The 14,028-nt window shown below is 40.7% G+C and overlaps 1 protein-coding gene across 21 annotated transcripts in view; it reads left to right on the top strand.

Moving 5' to 3' along the window:
* CALD1 (caldesmon 1) overlaps nt 1–14,028 on the top strand; it is a 179,465-nt gene that overhangs the window by 152,330 nt on the left and 13,107 nt on the right. For all 21 annotated transcript variants that reach the window (XM_036864046.1, XM_036864045.1, XM_036864043.1 and 18 more), the window contains 3 exons: nt 2,954–3,096; nt 6,923–7,181; nt 9,751–9,891. In XM_036864046.1, the coding sequence (XP_036719941.1) occupies nt 2,954–3,096; nt 6,923–7,181; nt 9,751–9,891 (543 nt within the window). The remainder of the gene's footprint in view (nt 1–2,953; nt 3,097–6,922; nt 7,182–9,750; nt 9,892–14,028) is intronic.

Raw genomic sequence — 14,028 nt, 5'->3', positions numbered from 1 at the left:
GTTCCCTGTGCTATAAAATGCCTCCTTTTAGTTCTTGACCCCAGAACTCTTTTTTCGTTCTGACCTCTAATAGGAAAACAGTTTCCAGCAGAGCTATTCATATAATATTGAAACTGATGTTCATACCACGTAGGCCAGAGCCTCTCACTAAACATCAGTGTGCGTGCTGATCACCTGGGAACCTTGTGAAACACAGACTCTGACTCAGTGGGTCTGGGTAGAGCCTCAGCTCCCTGGTGAAATCCATGTTGTCCGTGGACCAGTAGCAAGTAGCAAGGATATCCATGTGGTAGACATTGGACTTGGAAAAGGAATTGAGGCTTCTGAACCTAACAAAAGTATATTCAACTTAGTCTGAAAATCTGTAACTTGCAACAGTTCTTATCACTATTCTGGAATCAAATGATGCAAAGCGATGCAGCACAGAGACTGGCGTCTCAGTCCTTTCAGACTTGCTCACAACCTTCTGAGTGTCTCTCTGGCACAAGGGCATGTCACTGGAATTCCCAGCCCACACACATACACCCATGTGTTATCCCACTGAATATCCCAGATACCCATAGTGTTATCCCAATGATCACATTTGACCAGAGCCTTTCATATGAGCATGCTGGTGTTATCTGTGTAGGAAGCACTTTAGCTCCTTCAGGATACGTAACCCCGTATTAATCCATCAGCATAGATTCTCTTCATGGTAACATTTTGATCTAGAGGCTCTAATGCTTTTCTGAGTGGGCTCAGAATATCCCATTAGCTTAGGTTGAATCTGCTATAGAATCCATCCCACTGTGCTTCCTAAAGTGTTATGGAATTACTTTATTTATTCATTTCCCAGAAAGAAAAAATAATTTGCAGTCAGCATCATTATCATTATTTCACTGGGAATTTTTCTAAGAAAGTCTTCCAAAGAGAATATAAGCATACCATCTACCATAACTTTGCCAATAAAGGCAGAGCTTGAAAAAAAGGGATTTTTCTTCTGTTAGACATGTATTGTTTTACAAATCTATTTTATACACATGGTAAATTAGATAGTACATTTTTGGATGGTAAATTAGATAGTACATTTTGGGAGGTATCTGGGAAATATCTCAGACTCCAAAATAGGAGAAACGAGTTAAAGGAATTTCTCTTTGTATAGTGCTCCACAAACTATGAGATTTGACTCACAATTTCTTTCATGGGTTCCCTGAAATGGGACCCCATCACCCTTAAACGTGTATCCCCAGATACTTCTTAACCAGGATATAAACTCCAGTCCATAGTTTCTGGAACTATACCCGACAATGGTAGGTCAAAACTAGAAGAGACTTTGCTTGCTCCTGCCTGCCCAATGAATACTGATTTACCATCAGGCAAGGATAGTCACCAAGGAGCCTTATTAAAGCTGTAGGACAGACTAGGAGCTTCCTTCTCTTCTCTGTCGCCTCTCAGGACAAATCTGGAGCCAAGAGGGAAATGACAGGATGAAAGATTAGGAAGGGATCATCTAGTCCACCCGTCTCTTTTTATGTACATGGAGCCAGCATTCCAGAAAAGCTAGGTGACTTCAAGTAACAGCTAGTTTGTTGACAGCAATAGAACTAAAACTCGGATTACAAAGCTCTCAGAGAGAATGGCAAAATAACAACCCCCTCTTCAGCATGTCCAAGGGATGTCCTAGATATATGCCCCTCGGAGAAAGATTAAAGTCTTAACTGATTAGGGCAACATGGTAGTGAATAGTCCATCAATAGTAATTTAATCAAATAATACTCAACAAAGGCAATCAGGCAAAGGACTACTGAAGGTTCATCAGTAAAGAGCAAAAAAATGTCCTCTGCTTAGTAAAACATGCACTTGGGCGGGGGTTAGGTATCTGAAGTATAACAGCTGCGAAGAGGTGAGTGATGAGGTAAGGGGAGACCATCCTGGGCAGTCCCTGAAGCCCTGAGTTCTTATGCCCAAACCCTCCTCCTTAGGTTTCTTTATAAGGTTAGTGCTTTGTCACTGTCTTGAAATGAGAAATAATGAGCCTCACCTGTTTTCACACTCATTTTTTAAGAATGGGTGAGATGATAAAGTAATCTGAACTCCTTTACCCCCCAAAAAAGCTATGTAAATTCAGTATACTTTGAAATAATCTGTCTCACTTACTGTGAGGAACTTGTAACCCAAAACCCACAAAAAAATATTAAAGCTAACACCTGCTCTCCATGTATCACCTTCCTCTGTCTTCCACAACAATCATAAAGCCACTTCCAGAGACTAAATTATTACCTTCAGTGGAAGTCAAAGTCAACCCTGGAATTTTTCCTGTTCCATTCTATCTTTAATGGTTGAGATGACTACAAACATGGCCCTATAGGTCTCTTGAGTCATCCCACTAAAGGCAGGGTTATTATGTCTTCTATCCTGAGGACCCTAGTTATTCATTTGATTAAAATACTAGGGTGGTCTTCCTCTGACATCTGCCAAAATTGGCTTGACAGATCTGGCTCAGTAGGTTTCTTATTCCCTCCTCAACACATCTGTGTCCTTCTCAAAGAAGTGCCCTTCATCCAAGAAGAAATCTGTCCAAGCAACCTGGCCATTCTCCCATCAAGGCCACACTAATAATTGCTCCTCCCAGTGGGAACTGAAAACAACCACTCTTATGTGGAGTTCCCAGAACACAATAGTTTCTAAGTGGTAACACCTCCACTACTTTAGAAAATAAAACCTCAATGAAATAAGGGATGATCTTGACCTCCTAAAACTGTGGTCAAGGTCTTTGCTCTGAGGCTGGAGGACCATAGCTTATGCTCTAAGAATTTCCTCTGATTCCAGCTCTACCACATCATTCTCCAGTAGTTTGTTTTACTTCTGAGTTTTCTGGCTTCCTAACGATGTTGGGTCTTATTTGGTGATACTAACCAAAACCTAATTAAGATTATTATCATTATGTTTCTTCCTGATATGTACCATTGGTTAGATCAAAGATGAGAAGACTAAAAAGGACAAAGAAAGCAAAGAAGTTAAGAGCTTCTTGGATGGAAAGAAGGGATTTACAGAAATGAAGTCGCAGAATGGAGAATTCATGACCCACAAACTTAAACACACTGAGAATACTTTCAGGTAAGAAGTTGTGGCTAGTTAACAGTGACTGTGTTCATATGTGAAAAAATAATAATAATAATCAGTCTCCCTACCCTGTGCTTCCAGACAGAAATGTGCTAACAGGCAACATACTTTTGTTGTGAGGTCATTGGCCATTGTCTTAGAGATACTCAGTCAGCAGGTCTGGCTATCAATCACTAACAGGAGACCAGCAGGCATTGCTCAGACAAGGTTTGATCTGCTTTTCCCATTATTTGGCAAGGCAGATCATGCTTGGCATCCATGTTTTTGTTTGCTGATCTAATATGTTCATGTAAGATCAGTTTATTAGAAAACATTATGACTGGAGTTGTCATTGACTCATTCTCTGTATGGTCCAGCCAACTTCATAAGAGACCCTTCTCAGTACCATTTTAAAGAATGTATTTTCTAAAGGTTGTAAATAAATTGCTGCATAAAACTTAGATTTCCCTGTGGCCAAATACTTTGGAAACATTGGGTTAAACTAAATGAGTCAGATCTCTTTACCAGTTTGAGAGCTCTTGATGTTAATTTGCCTTGGGAATCTCTAAGAGGGAGGAAGAGGGCATGCAACTAATGCTCCAGTTTGGAAAACCCTCTTGCAGAGCTTCAGCTTCCCCTCCTTATCCCCTCCCCCATTATGGCGATTGATTTTAGGACAGATAGACAAGTATATGCAGGCAAATCCTCACTTCTAGGTACGTTGACTATGGAGAGCCCCCCATCAGCTTTGTAGAAGGACTCAAGTTGCAGAAGCCTGCCATGGACACCTGGCTACCTAACTCTCTGTGCCCCATTCCTACACACACACTCCCTCCAACCGCTAGTGCCAAATTCCAATCTCTGTTACTGGCTGCTGTGCCAGGTGTTCTGGAAAAGAGTCTTGGGTCCCTGTAACATGGATTCCCATGGGGTTGTTCTTTGGCAGCCGCCTTGCCTGTAGACCCTGTTTTTCGGAACACTTCAAAGAAGAAAGTTCCAAGTAGGTATTGTATAGAAGTCAGACTGCTCCTTACACCAAAGCATGTGTAATATACAGAAGCAAACGGAACTACTAAGGATGGACATTTCCAGCTGCTCTAAGATGTTACATAAATATAGTTGTTCCGAAACAATTTTTCTACACAAAAATTTGAGCAGAAACCTAGTCACAATTATCCAAAAGAGAGCCGAAAGCACATGGAAGAAAAGGTGTGTATTCAAAGACTAAATAAAGTGTGAAGGAGTGAGAAGGGTAGAACCTATAGATGTTACTTGGGATTGGCAAGAAAGTAGATGTAAAAATGAAGTTTATTAGGAATTCATAGAAAATCTAGAAATCAAGTTTGATTCAGGCTGATAAGCTGAGTGCAGAGCTTGCTGAAGTGCCAGTAGTTTAATGTGTTAAAGCACTAGAACAGTGTCAGGTTCATAAAAAGTGTTCAAAGAATATTACCTAATAATATTATTGTATAATTACTTTATAGTTTAAAACATGTGTTGTAGATAAGAGTACAATTTTGTTAAGAGAAATAACATTAAAAAAATCTGTCAGTAGAAAGAAGTTTGGTTAACAATTGGCAAACTTGTCAACCAGCTTCAGTCAAAGCTCAAATTAATAATTAACATGCCCATTGTTTGAAAATCCAGATAACTGGGTAACTCAAAGAGAGAAGTCACAAGGGATGGCAACAGATTAAGCAGTGAGAACCCGTAAATGGGACTCTTGCTTTAATTTTTCTATGTCTGGGCAGAAGAAAAATGAAACAAGCTGCCACCATATTGTTAGTTTTTGTTTAGCTGCCAACATACCTTAGTTTTAGTTTCAATTAGAAGTTGATGCCGATAGAAGCAGAGACGCCTCGTTTTGCTCCATATGGTTACAAGGTGAGGAGCCAGGAAGGGAGTAAGAGCCTCTATTTACCTTAGCTTAGTGCCTAATAGTCTAACTGAAAACAAACTGTGTTCGTGGTGAAAGGTCTGATGTTCATCTCAACTTTCACCTAGCGAAGCCAAGGATAGAGGAAAGAATCTTCTGGAAGAAATTTCCATATTAGTGCTACCCTAATGCTGAGGGCATGCCTGCATATCTGAGCAGAGGTGATGTGGACAGAACTCTTGTTCCTGTTTTGAGCATAGCTCCTTTTGTTTGATTTAATTACTGTTCCCTTTGATAGACCCGTTTTCTTATAGCTAAATTGTTTTCTCTAAAACGTGACATGAAAATCTCAATTCAAGGAGCAAGTTAAGTACCCATCACCCAAGGAAACCACCAGTAACATTTTTTCCAGATGCTCTCTATGTATATACATTCAAAACACACACACACATATACATATAGTATGTGTATGTGTATATAATTATAAATCTCTATTTTAAAGTGATTCTTGCTTTGTGCATAGCAATGTGTCTTAGCTAGCCTTCTATACCAGTGAATATAAGCCTACAGTTAATGTTAGAGTGTCCCACTGGGTGGATGGGTCATGATTTATTTAACCAGTCCCTAATGATGGGCATTTGAATGCCCAATATAAAGACTGAGTGACACGTAGTGGAATCCAGAGAAGTTTCTCTGGGCATGTGTTTGCCAGTCCTACCAGACACTAACACGATGAACACAAAGAGAGAGCAAACTCATCTCTGAAGATAAAGAGACTTTAACTGAAAGGGGAGAGTTCCTGTCTGTAGGCACAGGCCTATGGGCCTTTAGGACTGAAAAAGCAATACCAAGTTTTAAGGGACGCTCTAACCTTGAATGAGTTAAAAATAAAAGTTCATCTTTAGCCATCAAGAACCTAGCACAATATTCTTTAACTTTTTAACCTCAACTTCTAGTAAGAAATTTTACATCATAACCCATTACACATCTACATATATATTTATAATTGAAACAAGCATATCAAGAAATGGTCTTTTCCCTTGTTCCATGCAATGCCCTCTGATGTTTTCTAGTTCATTTTTTAAACACTAATTACAGTCCACTAAATAGATTTTCCAACTTGCAGCTTGAAATGCGTAGTCCTAAAGGACATAGTTTATTCAGAACTACCTCATTATTTTAAAAGCATGAGACGTACCTCATTATTTTAAAAGCATGAGACGTACACATAAGATCAATATTGGTAACTGTGTAATCTTGAACTCATTTTCTGTTTTATTCTTCTTGCTTCATAGCTAGAAACACTGTGCCATTCTCTACATGGAATAAATGATACTAGACTGTAGTAATTCATCTGTTACAAAAGTGTCAGAAATGGGCTACCTATGTTCAGATACAGTTAAGAATGCCCTCACTACTTGTTAATGAGTATTTAAACAAGATTTCTTCTTTTTGTGGCTGAATGATATTCCATTGTATGTATTTTTACCACGTTTTCTTTATACATTCATCCATCAATGGACACTTGGGTTGTTTCCATACCTTGGCTATTGTAAATTATGCTGCACGACCATGGGGGTGCATGTATCTTTTTGAGTCACTGTTTTTATTTTCTTTGGCTCAATACCCAGAAGTGGAATTGCTGGGTCATATGGCAGTTCTACTTTTAATTTTTTGAGGAGCCTCCATAGTGGCTGCGTCAATTTAGAATCCCACCAACAGTGCCTATTTGCCCCCATTGTACAGTCAAGGAAACCCAGGGTAAGTGGCAGAGCAGGGGCTCAGATTCAGACCTGGAGATTCCAGGTGGACCCCAACTTACCCCTTGGACAGGTGTGAGGACCCACTGTCCAGTGAGGGCAGAGGAGATTTCGGTGTGGGATGCAAAGCCTGCAGACCGACATCCCCTCCCTAAGGCGGGAGGAGGGGAGCTGCAAGGCAGACGTGTGTCCAACTCCTTTGCAGCCGCCCTGGAGGGAGGGCCAGCGAGGCCAAGGAGGCTGAAGGTGCTTCCCAAGTGGAAGCCGGCAAGCGGCTGGAGGAGCTGCGCCGCCGCCGCGGGGAAACTGAAAGCGAGGAGTTCGAGAAGCTCAAGCAAAAGCAGCAGGAGGCAGCCTTGGAGCTGGAGGAGCTGAAGAAGAAGAGGGAGGAGCGGAGGAAGGTCCTGGAGGAGGAGGAGCAGAGGAGGAGGCAGGAGGAAGCAGAGCGAAAGGTCAGAGAGGAGGTAAGGCGGGCGCAGCGTGGCCCGGCGGGCGTCGTGTCTTCCCCAAGCCCCTGCGGACGTGTCTCCGGTGACCCTTCCAGCCCCGGAAATAGTTTCTTCCCAGGTGAACTGCTGCTGCTCTTTCGAACATGAATTCTTACAAATACATTTGAAGGTTAATCAGCTTGCTGTGTGCTAGGCATGGTTCTAAAGCTTTTATCCACATTAGTTTATGCAATTCTAAGAACTCTCTGATATGGGTAGTCTTCTCATCCCCATTTTACAGATCAGGAAACTGAGGCACAGAGAGGTTTTTGTCATTTTCCCCAGGTCCCACTTGTCTGAATCCATGACCCTGTAATGTCCCCCAATAAAGAACAGTTAGCAGAGAAGGATGAAAAAGTCTGCAGATTGGTTACAAGAACCGAGTCACATGATAATGACAGTTGTTTTTTGATATTTGAAGAGGTTTTATAGAGAAGATTTTCAAAAATAGTTTCTGGGGTGTTTTAAGTGGAACAGTAAGTAACTAGATTTTCACAGGCAGTGATAGTATTGTTCGTTACTGTATACCCAGGACCCAGCCCAGCGCCAGGCATGTAGCAGCAACCCCGTAATTATGAACAGATGAATTTGTTCCGTCTTTTTAAACAGAACTGAAAACAACAGATAAAGTTACAAGAAGGCAAATTTTGAAAACTGAACAAGTGCTTAACCAACTACTGTAAGCATTGCTACAGTTTACAAGGTGCATTTTTTCCTTTCATCCTGAGGTACATTATTCTCATTTTATAGACAAAGAAGTGGGAATCAAATAGTTTGAGTAACCTGTGTGAAGTTACTTGACTAATAAGTGATAGAATTGGTTCTGAGACCCAGCTTCTCCAACTCAGCCTAGAGCTTTTCCCACAAATCTTTGGAGATAGTGCTCTCCCATCATTAAAAAATATGTAAAAAGACTTTAGATGACTTTCCGACATGGATCCTATACAAACATTCCCTGAACTGTGGAAAGTTTGGATAAATTATTTCAAGGTCTCTTTCAACTCCAGCTCTTAATGAGCCAATGATCTTTGGTTAGGAAGTAATTGGGATGATAGAGCTTTAGAATCAGACACTCTGCCACTGGCAAGCTGGGACCTTGGGAGAGTCACTGGACTACTCTGAGACCTCTTTTCCTTAACTGTGAAATATCTACTTTCAGGATTGTGGCGATGATTAAATCATTATATTCAGGGTGCCTTGTACATAATAGGCACTCAGGAAGTCATGGTTATCATTATTGTTATTGTTATCTAGAGGAGCAGAATATCAATGAAAGCAGAAGAGAAACGTGAACTCTGAGAAGTGGATTGGACCTAGGAGATGACTTGGTCTAACCCCCTACAAGCACAGTGTCTTAGTTCTGGCTGCTGTAACAAACTGCCATAGACTGGGTGGCTGATAAGCAATAGAAATTTATTTCTCATAGTTGTGAGGCTAGGAAGTCCAAGATCAGAGTCCAGCAAATTCTCTGTCTAGTGAGACCTCACTTCCCAGTTCACAGATGGCAGTCTTCTCACTGTGTCCTCACAGAGCAGAAGGGGTAAGAGAGCTCCCTGGGGCCTCTTTTTGCAAGGGCACTATCCATTCATAAATGTTCACTCTCATGATCTAATCACCTCCCCAGAGCCCCGCCTCCTAATACCATCACTTTGGGGGGTTAGGATTTCAACATATGGATTTTGGGGGGACACAGATATTCAGTCCATAACACACAGGATCCTTCTGCAACATCCTCTGAGAGATGAACATCCGGTCCCTGCTTGAGAACATCCAGTTTGAAAACTACAAAGACTACATAAATCTCTCAGAAAATTGTTCATAGAGGTTATGCAGCTTGATGAGAAGACAGGGGAGAGTATTTTAGGCCAGGAGTGAAGGCACAGAGGGGTTAATGAGACAGATTGTAAACATCTGTGATTTCACCACTAGGGTGCAATATCTACACCATTTCAGGTTTGTCAAACCATCTAAAATAATCTACTCAACTGAGGTGGGGACAACCATGAAATCGTCTCTTGTACAATTTAGTAAATATAGTAACATACATTTGTATAACTTTGCACATAAATCATCTCATTTGTCTTCGCAACTCTCCTAGGAAGCAGGCAGAAGGGATACTTATTTCACATGCACAAAGTGGAAGGTCAGTCTTAGATGACTTGACAGGATGATGACGGCAATGCCGATCGTCACACTGAGCGCTAGTCCACGCATTTTACAGGGGCTTCCTCATTCAGTCCTCGTAGAAGCCCTAGTCAGTGGATATTATTATCATCCCCATTTTACAGATGAGGAAACCTAGGCACAGAGCAGGTGAGTAACATGGCCAAGGTCGCACAGTCGAGAAGGGGCAGCCCAGAGTGCTTGTCGACAGTTAGACTCACAAGCTCAGGCTTAACCTCTGGTGCCACCCTTGAGGAAGGGATAGCATCCTTTCTAGAACCTGGGTCTTTTTCCTCTGGGACTCTGCTTTCCCCTACAGCACTCTTTCCTTTTGGCTTGAAGCTGATATTGATGTCCTTGTTATTTGTTCTTTCTCTCTTAGGAAGAGAAGAGGAGGCTAAAGGAAGAGATTGAAAGGCGAAGGGCAGAAGCTGCTGAGAAACGCCAAAAGATGCCAGAAGACGGCTTATCAGACGACAAGAAGCCCTTCAAGTGTTTCACTCCTAAAGGGTCATCTCTCAAGGTACTTTTTCCCCAGAAAACCTTCGTATAATATGTCTATTAAAATATAATAGAAATGTGATTTTAGCCCCTGATTTAGTTATTGATTATTTGAAGTTTTGCTTCATTTATCTTTTTGCTCCTTCTTTCAGCAATTTCACAGCTTCTTTTTGTTTTCAAGATATGGAAAGGAGAGAAAGTGGAGAAATTTTTGTCTGTTGTTTACTAGATCTTTGGTATACATTAAAAAGACCTTTGGTGATTATCTCTGGATCTCACTGACCCACGCCCTCCACATGCCTTATTACTTTGAGCAAATAAAAATGGAAACATTTAAAGTTTATAAAGTGGGCAAATTCATTTTAAAGGTTTAAGCTGCTTTTCATGCTAATGTTCATTTTTTTCCTTTGTCATTATTAAGAGCAGCACAGCTGGAAATGGTACATGTCAAATTTTAAAGCTGTTATCATGGGAGGAGATGAAATGTGACTCGGATAGGCTCCTTTGCCAGGATGAGTTTGGTCCGACTACTGCCTTCGTAGAGCATAATTCCTAGTGACTTGGAAGTGCTGCTGAAAGAAAAGAGAATGAGCAGGAAGGAGCTGACTCAGGGAGATGATGGGATGGTTGCCATGGAGGAACAAGAGCGCAGACTCAAATACTTATTTTTGCTTATACAGTTAGCATGTTTTGAGTACCTGACACAGTGAAAATACTCAACAAGTATTTATTGAATGAATGCATGAATGAATGAATCTTCAGAGATTGGAACTTTGAGCAATTTTTATTTTACCCTCATTTTCCATCAACCTAGTTAGGTTACAAAGCACTGACAAACAGGTAAAGCCAGTATAGAATCATAGCCAGGCTCCAGCTGGTTAATGTGTGCATGTGTGTATCATTGTGTGTGAGGTCTAATGTCCACACTAAAATGATCAAAAGCCAGTTACTTACGTTTTACAGTTATTACCTGTTTCACATGAAAAACAGTATGTTTTATCCCCAGATAACTTCACTTAGTCTTTAGAATGGTCTGGGTCCCAGTCCACCATAGTTCTAACTCCTCCCAAATAAACTCCTTATACTTGAACCCTCGTCTCAAGAGCGGCTTCAGGGGGAATCCAAACTAAACCACAGGGGGATTTTCTTATTTAATGTTTGATATTTATAACAAATCTAATGTGCGCTATGTGCTATGAAGGCGAGAAGCACAAAGCAAGGTCACTGCCCCTAGGGCACTAATATAATTGACCGCCTCAGGAGAATTCAAGAATTACAAAGGTAATGAAGTGCAGACTACCAGCTCGGTCAGGTCTCCGAGTGGAGCAGGAGGAGGAGAGAGAGGCTTTGTTGAGTAGGTGAGCTTCATTTACGGATCTGAAATTTGTATTTCATAAAATCTTCCTATGTCACAAAATATTCTTTTGATTTTTTTCCAACCATTTAACAATGTAAAATGTTCTTAGCTTTTGGGTGGGTGGAGGACATGGGCAAATGGGCCATAGTTTGCGTACCCTGCTGTAGGAGAAAGAGCAGAAAGGCAAACCCTGCTCAGTTCAGACCATCTCTGTGCAGGCACCAGGTCCCTCCTCAGTCTGGGTCCTTCTATTCCTGACTCATCAATAATTAAAGAAAACCATGTTCTCTCTCTTTCAACCTTCCTTCAAATGCCACTCAAGCTAAGCTTTCCTTGAACTGTCTTGGGAACATGAGGAAAGTAGTAGTCATCTAGACTTCGAATTTGTACTCTTTTTTTTCGAAGAAACTGCAACCCATCCTCCTCCAGCCATCTCTCTACCAAGTTTCCAACTTAACTTCTCTAGTGTTTCCATCAGCCAGACTCCTGGGTTCCCAGAAAGCCATTTGTCTACTCACTCTGGTAGAGAGGCACATGTGAGCAATCAAAGTTGATATGTAAAAAAGAAAAAACACATTTTTAATTTCTGTGTAACAGAGACATGCTTTCAAGAACAGACAGTCTAGTGCTTTTCTCCATAGTATGTGCCTTGAAGAACCTGCTGTGGCTCTTGTTTTAGAACTTAATTTCATGTCCTACAATTGAATTCCTGCAACTATTGATACTCTTGGCCCTGCAACTTTTATAAATGGTCACAAGCTAACATTGTCAAATGCCAGTGGGAGGAGAAACATTTGATATTTGACCTCAAGATATTATCAACTGGTGTATTTTGTTAATTTCTCATGACTTATATTCCTTGTCTGGGAAGCTCAGAACCTGGTTTCTCATAGTTAAATTATGCTAGCAGTGAATGATTTTTCTTACATAAGACATGCAAAGAATAAGTTTTAAGTAATTTAAATTTAGAATTTTGTTTTTATTATTATTGTTTTCATATACTGGTGGTGGAAGGAGTGTGGAGTAAGGAGAGCGCCAGTTTGCTGAAATGTGTGGGGTTTTCCCCTGAGTTTTTCTGGGACAACACTGCCACCTCTTGGTCTTCAGAAGAACCAATTTCCCCCTTTAAACTCCTTAGGCAGGAGATTTAATTTACAAATTTAGTACAAATTGTTACATTACCCAGAGTCACTAAGGGCAGGAATTTTCCAACAAGAGTACATCAGTAATGGATGGTAAATCCAGATAAAATGTGATAATGAAGTCAAGCTGTATTGAATATTGTAGATACAAAAGGAGAAGGTAGAGTCTGAGAGCCTCTGTAATGTGAATAAATGTGATGGCCAAGGTTAAGAAGATGATCCCCGAGTCAGAATGATGCTAGAGGTGCTACAAAGAACAAGTCTCACCTCTGCCTCCCCTCTCCACTGGCCTTCCCCCACGCTGACCGCTTCTCCAGTCTTCAGTCCCACCACTCTACGTGCCTCTTGGTTCCCCAAATCTTTGTATATGTGTTTGCTCTGCTAGAAATGTCCTCCCCCCTCTAACTCATGCACTCCCACCCTCACTTTCATGAACTCATTTATAAAGCTGTGTAAACTATAAACTACGGATCTCAGCTCAAATACCAGAACATCTGAAAAGCCTTCTCGAATTCCCCCATTTTCTTATCTTTAATATGGTACCTACCACTGAATTTAAAATTTTTCATTTATGTGTTCTACTAGTCTCCCCTACTGACTCCTTAAAGAACTGGAAACCTGTCTTATACATCGCTGGGTGTTCAACTTTATATAATAGGTACTCACATATAATTTATTGGTTGGTTGGTTGTTTGACTGACAGGTTGGCAGGGTTAAATCAGGATGGATAGATGGGTGAATAATATTAAAAGTGCCAGTGCATTGCGTGGTTCTAATGTGTTTTACCTCATTCAACTGGGAACTTTTTCTCCAGAAATGCACTTCTAAGTTTATGTTAAAATCAGAAAAATAAGATTTAAGACCCTTTACATCTCATAAACTCAGGGATACCTATAGCATTCTTTTGCATAAAGTTTTATGTTTAATGAGTTTGATTTTATCTTTGTAAGAAATCATTGGAAAGGATGAAGTGCCCTAACTAACATCTTTAAAAGTATTATTCGACTGATATTAGGAGTGAAGCATGTTTTCCAAAAAGCTTAAGGGTATTTATTAATAATCCATGAGTCCCAGGCCAACAGTCCAGAAAAAGCCATGACATCTTAAAGATTGTAGGGGACGGTCAACCACACCAGCCTAGGGTAACTGTAGCCTAGTAGATTCCTTGGCTGCCCTGAACAGGGCAGAAAATGGACCTGTGTGCTTTGCACATGCAGTCATATGCAAAGAAGCTTTTACTATTTGCTGATGATAGGTGATGCGTGGCAGAGGATATTTCTAGCCTGGAGTTGGGTATCATGAGGAGTCAACAAATATTTGCTGACTTATAAAGAACATCTGGATTTCAGTGATGCAGTTTCAGTAAAATATAATGTTTGATTTAGCAGCTTTAGTTGTAGCAAAATTTCTGGCTTTTAAAAAAAGAATGTATTAAAAATGACTAAACTGCCCATTGGTGTATATCCATAGCGGTTTCTCTGGGCTTATTTCCTTATTTCCCACTTGGACTAATAGGGCCTTCATGAGAGGCCTCAGCCATTCCTGATGAGCCGAACCCCAGTTTCACTCATCCCCGCCCCCATCTCCTATATTCAGGGCAAATTAAGTTCAGCAATAGGTTTGAGAGCTGTCAAATTAGAAAATCAGGCTAAGCAATAAG

This window comes from Balaenoptera musculus, chromosome 9 (assembly GCF_009873245.2).
Source record: "Balaenoptera musculus isolate JJ_BM4_2016_0621 chromosome 9, mBalMus1.pri.v3, whole genome shotgun sequence".
NCBI lineage: Eukaryota > Metazoa > Chordata > Mammalia > Artiodactyla > Balaenopteridae > Balaenoptera > Balaenoptera musculus.
Note: the sequence above shows the minus strand (reverse complement) of the source record. Positions and strands in the feature narration are given on the sequence as shown.